Genomic DNA, 14,199 nt, shown 5'->3' with positions numbered 1-14,199 from the left:
ATATATAATGTACTATATACCATATATACTACATTATATGGTACATATTATGTTATTATATTTACATTATATATTTTTTTGTATATACTATATTAATATATATAATACACTATATATACTATATACTATGTATACTATATATATCTTGGATTCTGCTTATGACTTAACCCCTGGGGCTTAAAAAGTCCTGGGCACATGCGGCCGCTTGTGAGCATCTTCTGGACTGAGAGTCCAGACCTCTATGACCGTGTGGTCACAGAACTACACTTCAGGGCCTCACAGCATTGAATGTTGTGCAGTATCCAAGAACTGTGAGCAGCAAGCACGCAGACCCAGACCCAGGGTGCTGGCGGTCTCTCCCTGATGTGACAGGGTGGTCCCCAAGTCCTCACATCCATCTGAACAAGTGTGAGCAGAATCGGCTGGGAAGCATTGGAGATACAGGAAATTCCAAATCCTGTACTGGTTGCGTGGGGTTAGGACAGTCTTCCCTTCTCAGGCTCAGTTTTTCTATCTGTACAATGGGAGACCCCCTTTCTGCTATTATCTACTTACCTCTGGGGAGCTAAAGATTCTAGGCACCCAGTAAACACTCACAAAGCCTGGCCCAGGTGGGTGGACCAGCTGAACAACAAAGACCCCACTGGTGTTACGTGGAATCTGGACATCTGTGTAGAAAGCTGATACAAGTTATGGTATGAACAAAGAGGCCCCAGTATCAATGCTGCTCACACCCATTAGATTGCAACTGACTCAGTGTCTCCCTCTAGTGGCCTCTCGTCAGCTCCATCCCGAGCTGAAAGGCTCACTCTGCGCAACAGGGATCCTGGGATTCGGCCTGGCTCGCCACCTCCTTCCTTAATCAAGAGTTTCAGAGCTGGTGCCAGCATATCTCAGACTCCAGGACCCCAGAAGCACCAGCGTCAGGAGTGAGAGCCCAGCCCTTCCTCTGCTGGTCGCATCCTGGGGGGTGGAGGTGGGGCAAGGAATACACTGCCAGCCCCCGGCCCCGCCCCCAGCCTCTTTAGACACCTGCCCACCCGGATCAGGCACAATTTAGGACGAAGTGCTTTGAGGCAGCTCTTTGAGCGGATGAGATGGCTCAGTGGGAAAAGGCATTTGCTGCAAGCCTGGCCACCCAAGTTCTATCTCAGAGACCTACATGGTAGAAAGAGAGAGGCAACTGCTACGACTTGTCCTCTGACCCCCTCCCATGTGCTGTAGCACACACTCATTTGCACACGCACACACACACACACACCGTAAAAAAAGGAGAAAAAGCCATCTCAGAGGTAGTCCTTCCATCCTGGCTCTTTCTCCCTCCCATTCCGTTCTTCTGCCTCTCCCTATTCTCTCCTTCCCTCCATCTCTCCGATTCCACTCTCTGCCTTCTCCCTTGTCTCCCGATGCAGACCCCAGAAGAGACAAGGACAGACATAGGCACTGAGGCCCAGCAGAGAACAAGATTTTTGGAAGGAGATGGGACCCGGACTAGATCCACGCCACAGGGAGAGTGATGCTGTGGGCTAATCAGGAGGGCAGCATTCCTAAGTGGTGCCAGGGGCAGCTCCAGCCTCTGGGAGGAGCTGGAGTGGAGGCTCCTCCCCTGCGGGCAGAGGGCGGGGCTAGGGTGGGGCTTACCTGTGGTTAAGGCAGCAGTAAATGATTGGGTTGTACATAGTGGAGCTCATGGCCAGCCAGAAGAGCGCCAGGTAGACCTGCTGGATAAACTTTTGGTAGTAGATGTCCTCTTGGAAGGTCCCCAAGATGAAGTAGAGGTGGTAGGGCAGCCAGCAGATGGCGAACGTCAACACCACCAGTACCATGGCTTTCACAAACTGGTAAGAGAGAGACGTGAGTCAGACCTGGGCACCCTAAGTCCCAAGCCTTAACTCTCCTAGAACCAATGTGGGGGGTACCCTTCACCACAACCTTGACAGCTTTCTGCCGTCAGATCCCATCCACCTCTCTGGCCTCCATCCCCTGGAATGCGTATTCGGCGCATGCTCCAGAGCCCACCGCCTCATGGCACGGCCACGGGAAGGTTTGTCTTTCCATTGAAATCCTCCCATGTAGCTGCCCAGCTCTGTGGTCCACTGTCCCCTCAGGTGTCCGGGATTCTTTTCTCTTGGAACACCTCTCTGCCTGGACGGCTCTCTTAGGTCCAAGCTCTGGGACCCAAGCCACCCTTCCCTGGGATCTTGGTCTGCTTTAGCCCTTCTATGTGTGTAGACGCGTGAAGTTCCAACCTAATACCCCATCCTCTACCTAGAGGCCGGGTTCCTGAGAACCTCCCCAGCCCGGCATCTTGCATGCCTGGCATCTGCAGGTGCCTTCTTCCTACGTTGCTCTGTACCCCTGAGGACTACTGGAAGGCAAGCTGGAGACCGACTTCCCAGTAGGAGGGACACCTGGGTGATGTCCCTGCCTGCTATGATAAGAGCTCTTAGAACATGGAGTGATGGGTCTAGCATTGGTCCCCAGATCGCTAAGACTCGTGAGGGGGTTGCTATACGGGTTCTCTGAGATGCCCAGTGACCTGGGTTGTGTGCTCCCTAGCACCCCCTAGCGGGTGGGTTTTGGGTCCCGAGGGCTCCCTGCAGCAGTTTTCCCCATCCACACCCAGCTCCACCCCCTAATCCCCGCCCCACCCCCATCCTCCGGTACTCACCTTCTTCTTGGCCTGTAGATGGCGCAGGTTGGCTCCATGGGCCTGGTGTCTTGGTACCGCCCGTTTCCACAGTGTGAGGCCTATGACACTGTAAGCCGCGAACATCACCACCAGAGGCAGGAAGTAGATGAGGACAAACACCACCAGATGATACCTGGAGGGAAAGCCGGGGACCTGGGTGGGCAGTGGGTGGCCAGATCCACCAATGCTCACCCACCCACGATTAAGGTCCCCGAATCCCACACACCACCTTGCAGCCCCACCCCGGAGTTCGGTTTAAAGAAAAATTAAGGCAACATTTGCTAGCACATATGCAAACTCTGGGCTTTCCTCGCAAAAATTAACCAGCGTCAGCCAGCTCTTCCGTGGTATGGAAAAAGCTAAAAAGGGGGAAAGCTAACCAAATGTTATGCTTGCTTAACGTATGAAGTATAACTCTGGCACTAGTGAGACAGTGGGGATCGAGGCTTGCTGACCTGAGTTGGATCCTTGGAAGCCACATGTAAATCAGACAGTGGCATAGTATGCACACAACTCTGTCTCTTTCATGCTTTTTTTTTTAATTCATATGGTGTGCTGGGTATAGTGGCACATGCCTGTGATCCTGATCCCAACAGCCCATGTATGGGAGCAGGAGGGTAGGGTGTTCATGATTAATTCTCCATTCATAGTGAATTAGAGGCCAGCCTGGAATACAGAAGGCCCTGTTTCAGATAACTATATTAAGCACAAAGGTTAATATTCCCACCACCGTTCACAATGTATGTTTTCTCCCAGAATCATCTCTGTGCATTGGTATGTTATATGTGCAGGAATGGATATATGTGCACATGAATATATACTTATATTAAGTAGCTAGGTCATATATGATATTATATGTATAGAATTACAGGAACCAACCACACTACAGAAAAGGCCATGTCCAGAGATGGGCAGTAGAGAATCCACATCCAATTTTTTAAAGATTTATTTATTTATTTTATGAATATGAGTATACTGTAGCTGTACAGATGGTTGTGAGCCGTCATGTGATTGCTGGGAATTGAACTCAGGACCCCTACTCGCTCACTCTGGCCCAAAGATTTATTTATTATAATATGTAAGTACACTGTAGCTGTCTTCAGACACACCAGAAGAGGGCATCAGAGCTCATTACAGATGCTTGTGAACCACCATGTGGTTGCTGGGATTTGAACTCAGGACCTCTGGAAAAGCAGTCAGTGCTTTTAACCACTGAGCCATCTTTCTAGCCTGAGAATCCATATTCATAGCCTCCATGTCCTCTGCTTCCTTCCTCTCAACACTGGGTACATGGCTGTATCATCACATACCTTTGAGCAAGGCCCACACACCACTGCGCCTGCTGAGACCCAATATACAGGGTTGTATTGAAGTTCATCATTTCCTTTGAGGAAGACACTATGCAGGAGGCACATTACTGGCTCCATTTCTGAGGGTGCCATGGCCCCCTCAGATAGCCGCAAGCTTCCTTCTGTCTCCCAGGCAGGCCTACTAGGGGGGAGCGGTCCTTGGAACAGCAAGGAATGGGCCTGGGAGCCCCCTCCACCATACGACTTTTTTTTTTTTCTTGGTTTTTTTCTCTGTGTAGCCCTTACTGTCCTGGAACTCACTCTGTAGACCAGGCTGGCCTCAAACTCAGAAATCCGCCTGCCTCTGCCTCCCAAGTGCTGGGATTAAAGGCATGCGTCACCACCACCCGGCACCATGTGACTTCTTAAGAAAAATAAAAAAGCATGTGTATGTGTGTGTGACATGCATGTGTGTATGTGCATCTGCATGTGAATAGGTACATGTGTGTGTGTGTGTGTGTGTGTGTGTGTGTGTGTGTGTGTATAAGCCAGAGGTTGACATGGAATGTCTTCCTTGATGTCTCTCTCCCTAATATTTTGAGGCAGGATCTCTTGTTTGAACCCAGGGCTCTCTGACTTGGCTAGTCCGGCTGACTTTGCTCTATATCACAGCTGACTTTGCTCTATATCACAAACCCTACTTCCTGAGTACTGAGATTACAAGGGGAGCTGCCATGGCCGCCTAGCATTGACTTCCAAACAGACTACACACCCATTCTCTAAGAGGTACGCACATCCATCACTAGCCCCCACACAGACACCACGTGTGTGCAGTCAGTGCACGTGTGAGGTGTGCAGAGCTACACACTCCATCTGTACATGCAAAGGGCTGATGCCCCACCTTACTGAGGTGGCAGCCTGACTGAGCAGCTGCCAGCATCTGCTTCCCCTGCCTCAGCAGCCTGCCTCAGTGCTCACTGATGGTGCTGTCTGGGCACATCTTGTAATATACTTTCTCTACCACCAAGATGGAAGACTATAACACATGTGGTGGTCACAGCGACTTGTGAGAAGGAAGCAGGAGGATCAGAGTTTCAGGCCAGTCTAGGCTATGTGAGACAGTCCAGAAAAGCAAAACAAGAGGTTGGAAATGTCGTTTGGTTTATAGGGTATTTGCCTGGCACAACCAGGCCCTCAGTTCCACCCCATGTACCACGTAAAGCAGGTGTGGTGGTGACAGGACAGAACTGTCTAAAATTAAATAAACAGCTGGGCAGTGGTGGCACATGCCTTTAATCCCAGCACTTGGGAGGCAGAGGCAGGCGGATTTCTGAGTTCGAGGCCAACCTGGTCTACAGAGTGAGTTCCAGGAGAGCCAGGGCTAAACAGAGAAACCCTGTCTTGAAAAAAAAAAACAAAAATAAAAAATAAAATAAAATTAAATAAACAAAATATCAATTTAATATAAATATTAAATTAATAAAAAGAGTATAATGTTTGTTATAATGATTACACTATAAATAATAAATATTATGATTGATGTTTTATTAAATTAATATAAATATTAAAATTAAAATAAAGTGATTTAATAAAAATGAAATAAATTAAAAATATAATGCTCTACAACATGCAAAGAATCAAAAACATCTGCGTCTACAAAGTGCTTTACAACGGGCCTGCCACTCGACATAACTTTTAGTGTGGGTGGTCCCTAACTTATTTTTCTGATCCAGTGACTTTGACTTTCTGATGAAGGAAATGTTACAAGGCGTTCAGCAAAAGCTACCCCTTAAGTTCTTACCTTTCTGTTTGCTCTCAGGAAGCTGGGCAGAGGCAGTGAGCTGACGATCCCAGTTAGCCACCAGGTCAGTTACGAGGGCATTACCCACACCTAACGTAGTTATTTCCCACTTACCAAGGGGTTCTTGGGATGCAGACTCATTGTTAATGCTTGCTTTTTTTTTTTTTTTTTTTTTTTTTTTTTAATAGGGCCTCGTGTAGCCCAGGCTTGACCTGAGCGTGCTAGGTAGCTGAGGATGGCTTTGAATGTATGATCCTCTTCCCTCTACCTCCCAAATGCCGGGATTACAGGTGTGTACGGGCACACCCAGCTTGTGTGGTGCTGGGACCCCAACTAAGGGTTTCCTGGATGCTAGATAAGCAGCCTATCACCGAGCCATGACCCCAACCTCTCACTGTTGGTTGAGGAACCTCCGTATAAACCTGCACTCACATGATCACATATATAGCTGCAGAGTAGTGTTCATATCCCTAGGCACACACAGACAAACCAACATACAAGTAACATACAAGTACGTGCGCACTGGGATGGGGCTTACAGTAGGAGCATCTTGCCTCCGTTGTCATTGGGCCAGGCCACCACACACTTGGTGGCCCCTTGGTCCACAGTGATCGTGGAGTAGAAGCATTGTGGGGAGGCGAGAGCCAGGGCTACCAGCCAGATGCCAGCGATGACTGCCTTGGTGCTGGGGGCTGAGAGCCGTGGCTGGAAGGGGTGGACAATGGCCATGTACCTAGAAGCAGAGTACAACATCAGCAGCCGGCATCCTCACGACAGATACCCGCTCCTCATCTTCTGGTCCAGGCTTACACCCTCCAGCTCCTGTCCACACAGCGGTCCTGTGTGCAGATGCCAGAGTCCTACCCAATCTGCAGAGGATCAGCTTGCATGACCCTCTGTGAGTCTTTCCTTCTCACCCTTCCCTGGGGCTCCTTCCTCCTCTCTGTACTCACAGAAGTCACAAGCCACCTTTTTTTTTTTTTTTTTTTCCGAGACAGGGTTTCTCTGTGTAGCCTTGGCTGTCCTGGAACTCACTCTGTAGACCAGGCTGGCCTCGAACTCAGAAATCCACCTGCCTCTGCCTCCAAGTGCTGGGATTAAAGGCGTGCACCACCACTGCCCAGCTACAGGCCACCTTCTTGATGAAGTTGCCTAGAACAGGTTTAGATGCTGTCTCTCTGGGGTTTGGGGGGTGCTATGGGAACTTGAGGTGTACTCATTGAGCCCTGAGCCTGGCGAAGTGCAGTAACCTTGACAGTGAGCATCATCTCCATGTTTCCACGTCAGGAGACCTGGGCAGCGCTGACTTTGAGTCCTGGTTGGTCCCAGCTTGCTCTGGCTTGCCCTGAAACCCTGTACTCCAGGGTCCACACAGCCACCATGGGAGCACACTGCGCTTAGTGGGGACCATCAGCCTAGGGCCCGAATGAGGAAGGACCACTGCTTGCTTCCCCATGGCTAAAAGTTCCAAAGGCATCTTCCACCAAGGATGAAGTCCCACCCGTCCTTATATACATTCTAACTAAGGCTTGGTTCCCTTAGCAGAAGGACAGAGGAGTAGATTGGAGACACTGGGTGTCAGAAGTCTGTGAGCCATAGACAAGTGCACAGGGCCCTTCATTAGAATAAGATACATTTGTTTGTTCACTTGGTTTCTTTTTTGAGACATTTTCTTACTATGTTGCCAGGGCAGGCCCCCAACTCACAGCAACTGCTTGTTTCTGTCTCCCAAGGGCCGGGATCAAAGGCCTCCGTCACCACGCCCAACTATTCATTTGGTTTTTGAGACAGGGTTCTCATGTAACTCAGGCCGGCCTCAAACTCCGTACATACGTTAGGACGAAATTGATTTTCTAGTTCTTCTGCCTCCCTCCACCCTCAAGTGCTGAACCATGCACCACCATGCCAAGCAGAAATCCTTGTGTGCCTGCAGGTGCTTGTGCAGGTGTGCACACCACCCAGAGGCCAGAGACCAACGAGGGATGGCTGTTGTTCCTTAAGACACCCCGCTACCTTGTTTTCTGAGGTAGGGTCTGGAACTCACCTGCTTGGCTAGGCTGATTGTCCAGCAAGCATGGGGATCCTCCTGTCTCTAACCTCTCCTGCTCTGGGATGGTAAGTGTGTGCTAGCAGCGCTCATTTTGTTCATGTACGTGTAGGGGTTGGGGGGGAGGGTTAGAACGCAGGGGTTCATGCTTATGCTGCAAGCTCTTCACTGACCAAGCTAGCTCCTTAAGCGCAGGGCAAGCTTTTCTCTTTCTTCCTTCCTCCTTCCCTTCCCCCTCCCTCCCCCCTCTTTCTTTTCTTTCTTTCTTTTGAGACAGGGTTTTTCTGTGTAGCCCTGGCTGTCCTGGAACTCACTCTGTAGACCAGGATGACCTCCAACTCAGAGATCCACCAGCCTCTGCCTCCTGAGTGCCGGCAACAAAGGCGTGTGCCACTATCAGCCAGCTAGAGTAAGCTTTTAATATGAGGGTCAGATGTGGCGGCTCATGCCCCACTAGTAGAGGGTCAGGCCCTGGGAGTTTAAAATCAGGCTGATCTGGATTGAAATCCTGTCCCCACGCTTCCTGACAAGATCTTGAACAAATATCAGCTCTCTGGGCCTCCAGTTCCGTCTCTATGATGACGGGTCACTCTTGGGTGGTCATATGGAGGAAGGGGCACATGTGCACAGGAATCAGAGTACTCCTGTACTCAATGTTTTCAATTCATCAGAGAGGGCTTTGGTCATGGGTCAAGGGTCAAGGGTCAAGGGTCATGGGCCCTTCATCTTTGGGATGAGCCTGAACTTTGAGACAAGGCTGAGATTATAGTCTGTGGCGTTGAATTGTATGCTTCCCCTGTTTGCTGAAGTAGAGGCGTCCCCACCTAAGCACAGAACATTACCATCTTATCTGCTGCTTGAAATATTTGTCCTCTAGAATTCTCCAGACTGACCGCGATCTCTTACTCATCTTTGTTTGGATCCCAGCTTCCCAGTGAAACCCACCCTGATGCCCGTGGCAGCCTGTAACCCAGAGGTTCTCGACCTGTGGGTCACGACGCCCACCTTTGGCAGGTCTCTAAAAATATTTACATTACAAGTCATAACAGTAGTAAAATTACAGCTTTGAAGCATCAATGAGAATAATTTTATGGTGCGTGGGTGGGTGGGTCACCACCCCAACAAGAGCAACTGTATTAAAAGGTCACAGCATTAGGAAGGTTGAGAACCACTGCATGAAAAAGCTGTCCCTCCCTGGCACACATATCCCGGCACCTGGAGATCCTTCCTCTTTAGCTAATAGTTGTTCACAACACTCATGAACTCAAAATACAACCTACGATTTCTTTATTTGATGGGCAGTGGTGGTGCACTCCTCTAACAGAAGCAGGTGGATTTCTCAGTTCGAAGACAACCTAGTCTACAAATGAAATTCCAGGACAGCCAGGGCTACACAGAGAAACCCTGTTTCAAAACAGCAACAACAACAAAAAAGGCAAAACCAACAACAACAAAATATTTGTAGGCTTAGGACTTAAAATCTTACCGTAGCAGGAACATTTATATTGGGTTTTGTTTGTTTTGTTTTTGTTTTTTGTTTTTTTTTGTTTTTGTTTTTCGAGACAGGGTTTCTCTATGTAGCCCTGGCTATCCTGGAACTCACTCTGTAGACCAGGCTGGCCTCAAACTCAGAAATCTGCCTGCCTCTGCCCCCAAGTGCTGGGATTAAAGGCTACATTGGGTTTTCACCATCTAAAACCCAGAGCAATAGTTACCTGGCAGACAGTAAGTATATATTTGTTGAGTGAAGAAATAGAGAAAAGGGGCCAATAGCATGGCTGAGAAGGTAAAGGTGCTTGCTGCCAAGTCTGAGGACCTGAGTTCAAAGCTCCAGAACCAACTAAAGACTAGATCCTCCAAAAGGACTAGAAAGATCTGAGTCCTGCAAGTTGTCCTCTGACCTTCTCAGGTGTACTATGACAATGTGTATGCTAGCATGCACACACACACACACACACACACACACACGCATGCACATGCACACGCACCAAACAAACGTAATAGCAATTTTAAAAAGAGGAAGAATGATGAGCCTCTCAGGTGCTGTCCACATGATCAGAGAACCCCTCCTCTGAAATACCAGTCGTTAGCCTCCTGCATGACTTCCAGGCTCCCAGGCTCCTAGGCTCTCACGGAGCCTTCTGCCACCCAGCCTCGCTCTGAAGTGCCGGCTCTAGAAGTCCATGTGCTAAAGTTGCCCGCACCCCTATTGATGGAAGTTCCCCAGCCCCTGGACCTGTGCCCCATACAGAGGAAGCATCCTAAATCCGTTGCCTAACTGAACAGAAATGTTTAGTGGGATTCACCCAGACCCAGGGAGGAGGAAAGGATGTCCAGCGGGCACCGGCCTGATTTTTGCAAGACTTCTTTGAGTCCACCACCCAGAGGGCTGTGTCCAGGCCCCTGGCTCTGCCCTAACTCCATGGCTGACCTTAAATCCTATTTATCCTGATCCCTCAGGGATCTTGTGTGTAAAGTTAGAAGCTGGGCTCATATGAATGGTGTTCAAACTTTTTTGTATGTGACAACTGGCTAGGCGGCTTAGGGTGATCTTGGTCACTCTGACCCTCCTCTTGCTACCTCAGAGTGTAGGGGATGACAGGAATATACATCACCCTCTTATACCTGATTGATGCAGTCCTGGGGGACCAAACCCAGCTGAGCAAGCACTCTGCCGAGTTACAGCCCCAAACTTCATTTTGAATGAATAGAAAACATGGTCTCAAAGGAAATATCTGAGAACTCCATTAAAAAAAAAAAATCTATATTTCAGCGGTGAGAGGCCGTGGGTGAAGGTTTCTGGAAAAGTGGGGATTCTGGAAGACGGGGAGGCTTACATCTATCTAACTGGACTCTATGTGCCAGAGGGTCCCATGGCTCTGTTCCCCCTGTACTTCCTGTGTCTTTGCCATACCCCATCCTAGTGCCTCTCCATCAGAGTCCCATCCCCCCACCCCATCCCAGCCCTGCCAGTCCCGGAAGTTCTCACTAAAGAAGGTGATCTTCCTTCACTGCATCTTTAGCCCACTCCTTAAAGATCACTCACTGTTGGTGACCTCCTCCCCTGGCTGGGATCATTAAAAAAAAAAAAAAAAAAGCATTGTTATAACCTAGATGCAACACTCTAACTTTATGCAACATCCCACCCTTTTCTATATACAAAAAGCAACATGTGCAATTTCCTCATAGGACGAGAGCAAGATAAGGAGACCTGCACTTCAAGAGTCTCTGGGAACATCTTCCTTGAGCAAGCCCCTCGGGTGAAACCATTCTGTGTCTGATCTGACTCTCCCTGCTTTGGCTCCACATCCCTTTGCCTTCTTGCTGCGAACCAAAACTGCTACGCAGTTCCCTGGGACTTCCCCCATCAAGACACCCGCCCCCCTCCCCAGATGCCCACCCACTCTTGCCTGTCCGCAGCGATGGCGGTCATGGAGGAGATGCTGACAAACACGGCTGTGACGGGAAAGAGGTTCTGGAAATAGCAGAAGGCGAGGCCAAAGTACCAGATGTTGTGACTGGCATAGATGAAGTTGAAGGTCGCGTTGAAGGCCGCCATGCAGAGGTCTGCCAAGGCCAGGTTGATGATGAAGTAGTTGGTGACCGTGCGCATCCTCTCGTGGGCCAGAATGATCCAAATGACTGTGGCATTGCCTGTTACAGCCACCAGCACCAGGGCCAGGTAGGCTGTAGCCCATAGCGCCAGCTGCCAGGCAGGCATAGAAAAGGCTGTAACCCCCGTGGCGTTGCTCTCAAGGCCAGACAAAATGTTGGTGTCAGTAATACTGGCACGGGCCCCCATGGCTGATTCTGGGCCTGGAACACAGGGTCTGGCCCTGGAGTCCCGTCTCGATTTACCACAGAAGAGAAATCCTCTTGGGCGTGTAGATTTACGGGGGCGAGGACGATCCGAGAGCAGGCACGTGTAGCCAGAGGACCACGCCTACAGCTCAAGCAGAAATGAGTCAGGCAGAGCAGAAAGCAAGGTCCCAGGCAGAACGTTCAAGCATCTAGTGGAGGTAAAGAACTCAAACTCCAGTCTCGGAGCAGAAGGCGTCCTGATCACACTTTGGGTTCCGATCTTTCACATCTGAGTTGAAAGGCTGAGAGAGACATGTCCAGCAACCGACATTCAGGAAGTTGGTGATAAGCCAGAATTGGAATTCAGATCTCTCTTAATGCTACTCAGGGTACATCCTAGATGAGGGATGTGTACGGGGTGGCGAGTCTGTGGGTCCTAGGAGTCCACCGTGCAGTAGGCTGATCTCCAAGCTTTGCAGTGCAGGCTCCCAACGCTGCCAGCCCTCAGCGGCTGCTCCCAGCTCCTCCCAGGAGGGCAGACAAGGGCCTTGGCAGAGGTGCTGCCTGCTCCCGCCCTCCTTCTACCCCCTGCTTGGATGGCTGGGCCTTGTCTCTTGAAAGATTTAGGACCTGCTGGGAAGCAGGGGGAGACCTTGGGGACCGAGGCACAGCCTGGATTGGGGGGTGGCCTAGAGGATATGAACATTAGTGTTGTGCCAGGTGGCAGCTTCTGGGGCACACTGACTGGCATTGGCATTTGGGGATGAGAGAGACTTGGGCCGGCTTGGGAATCCTGGAGAAGCCATTCACTCTGTTTGAAAAAGAAAGTGTCAGTGTTCAGAAATACCCTGGGGTACGAGGGGGGACTTGATGGGGTGTCAGATAAGCGATGAAGGCCAGGTTCTGGGTTTCTGGGGTTACCCCTTATCTGCCCTCTGACTAGACAATCATGGCCATTTCTCATCTCAAGCCTCAGCTTCCTTGGGTATAAAAATTAGACATTTTGTTTGGACAAATGGTGTTCAAGTTTCTCTCTCCCTCTCTCCCTCTCCCTCTCCCTCTCTCTTCCCTCTCCCTCTCCCTCTCTCTTCCCTCTCTCTCTCTCTCTCTCTCTCTCTCTCTCTCTCTCTCTCTCTCTCTCTCTTTCTCTCTCTCTCTGAAAGAGACCATGTAACTCATGTTACCCAGGCTGACTTCAAATATGCCATTAGTTCAGGGTGACCTGAACTTCTGATCCTCCAAATGCTGGGATTTGAGCCGTGTGCTGCTTGGCCTAGTTTAAGTAGTGCTGAAGGCTCATGCGTGCTAGGCAGGCACTCTATGAAGTGAGCTACATACACTCCCAGTCCTGAGTCTGCGGTGGGGGAAAGTCACTAAAGAACTCTAAGATACAAACAATGCTAAGCCGCATACCCTAAGGCCCTTTTCTTTCATTCTGGTTTTTTTTTTTTTTTTTTTTTTTTTTTTTTTTTTTTTTTTGAGACAGGGTTTCTCTGTGTAGCCCTGACTATCCTGGAACTCACTCTATTAGACCAGGCTGGCCTCAAACTCTGCCACCCCAGGGCTGGAATTAAAAGTGTGAAGCACCATGACCTAACCTAGCTCAAAACAGTTCTTATTGTGAATTTCCTGAGCTCAACAATGCCCTAATATCTGTTATTTGCTCTCTTGGCTACACTGATGCGTGACGTCTGGGATGGGGGACCCAGCTTTGGAGAAGAGGTCCTTCGGGGGGCTCCTTGTCTTCCCTGGAATAAGCTAGAGCGATCTGAAACTCCTGAGCCTAATGTAGACGTGGCCACATCTTTGCCAGACCATGGAGGCCTGCTTCCTCTGTTGGATGGGCCACCGTGTTTTGATATTGGTCTCTTACCCAGAGGGTCTCTGCCTTTGATCACTTAGTGGCAGCGGCTGTGTCCAATCAACCTGTTTGTTTCTGTCCCACGCTTGTTTGGCCTCTGTCCTAGACGTGAAGTATGCAGCAGTGAGCACGGAAGCCATTTTCTCCTTGCTAGCCTGCTCTCCTGCATTCAAACAACTGTGCTTGCTTGGTTGAACTTTGGGCCACAACCCCAGTGTAGAGTTGGGGTGCCTGAGAGAGTGTCACCAGCTTCGGAAGCCCAGAATAGTTCATCTCCGCCCCTGCCACTCCGTTGTGTATGTAACAGGGATTATACTTTGGAGCTACTAAATCTGAGTTTTTATTTCCTCCTTAAATCATAAATTCTTGCAGCTTTCCAACAGTGTGCGGGAAAGGCTTGTAGGTGCAGGGTAGAAGAGGCGGGGGCAGGGGGCCGACAAAGTGTGGGCGGTTAGCTGTGCTACTTAGAAGTGGGGCCTGGTGTCCATGGCTGGACAATGGACTTGTTTTGTTTTTTTTTTTCAAGATAGAGTTTCTCTGTATATCCCTGGATGTCCTGGAACTCTCCCTGTAGACCAGGCTGGCCTCGAACTCACAGAGATCCATTTTCCTCTGCCTCCTGAGTGCCGGGATTAAAAGTGTGTGCCACCAGCCTGGACAGTGGTCTTAACTTTAGGCCAGTCTTCATTAAGAGGGAAGAGAGGTACT

At 49.7% G+C, this 14,199-nt stretch overlaps 1 protein-coding gene across 1 annotated transcript in view; it reads right to left on the bottom strand.

The window, feature by feature from the left end:
• Nucleotides 1-12,084, bottom strand: part of Tacr2 (tachykinin receptor 2) — a 14,616-nt gene extending 2,532 nt beyond the window's left edge. Inside the window, exons 1-4 of the mRNA XM_031347718.1 lie at nt 11,240-12,084; nt 6,321-6,515; nt 2,672-2,825; nt 1,642-1,838 (exon numbers count right to left, since the gene is read on the bottom strand). Coding sequence (XP_031203578.1) covers nt 1,642-1,838; nt 2,672-2,825; nt 6,321-6,515; nt 11,240-11,631 — 938 coding nt within the window. The 5' untranslated portion in view covers nt 11,632-12,084. The remainder of the gene's footprint in view (nt 1-1,641; nt 1,839-2,671; nt 2,826-6,320; nt 6,516-11,239) is intronic.
• Between the last annotated feature and the right edge of the window lie 2,115 nt (nt 12,085-14,199).

Source organism: Mastomys coucha, unplaced genomic scaffold (genome assembly GCF_008632895.1).
Source record: "Mastomys coucha isolate ucsf_1 unplaced genomic scaffold, UCSF_Mcou_1 pScaffold3, whole genome shotgun sequence".
Lineage (NCBI taxonomy): Eukaryota > Metazoa > Chordata > Mammalia > Rodentia > Muridae > Mastomys > Mastomys coucha.
This window is presented reverse-complemented; position numbering and strand designations above follow the sequence as displayed.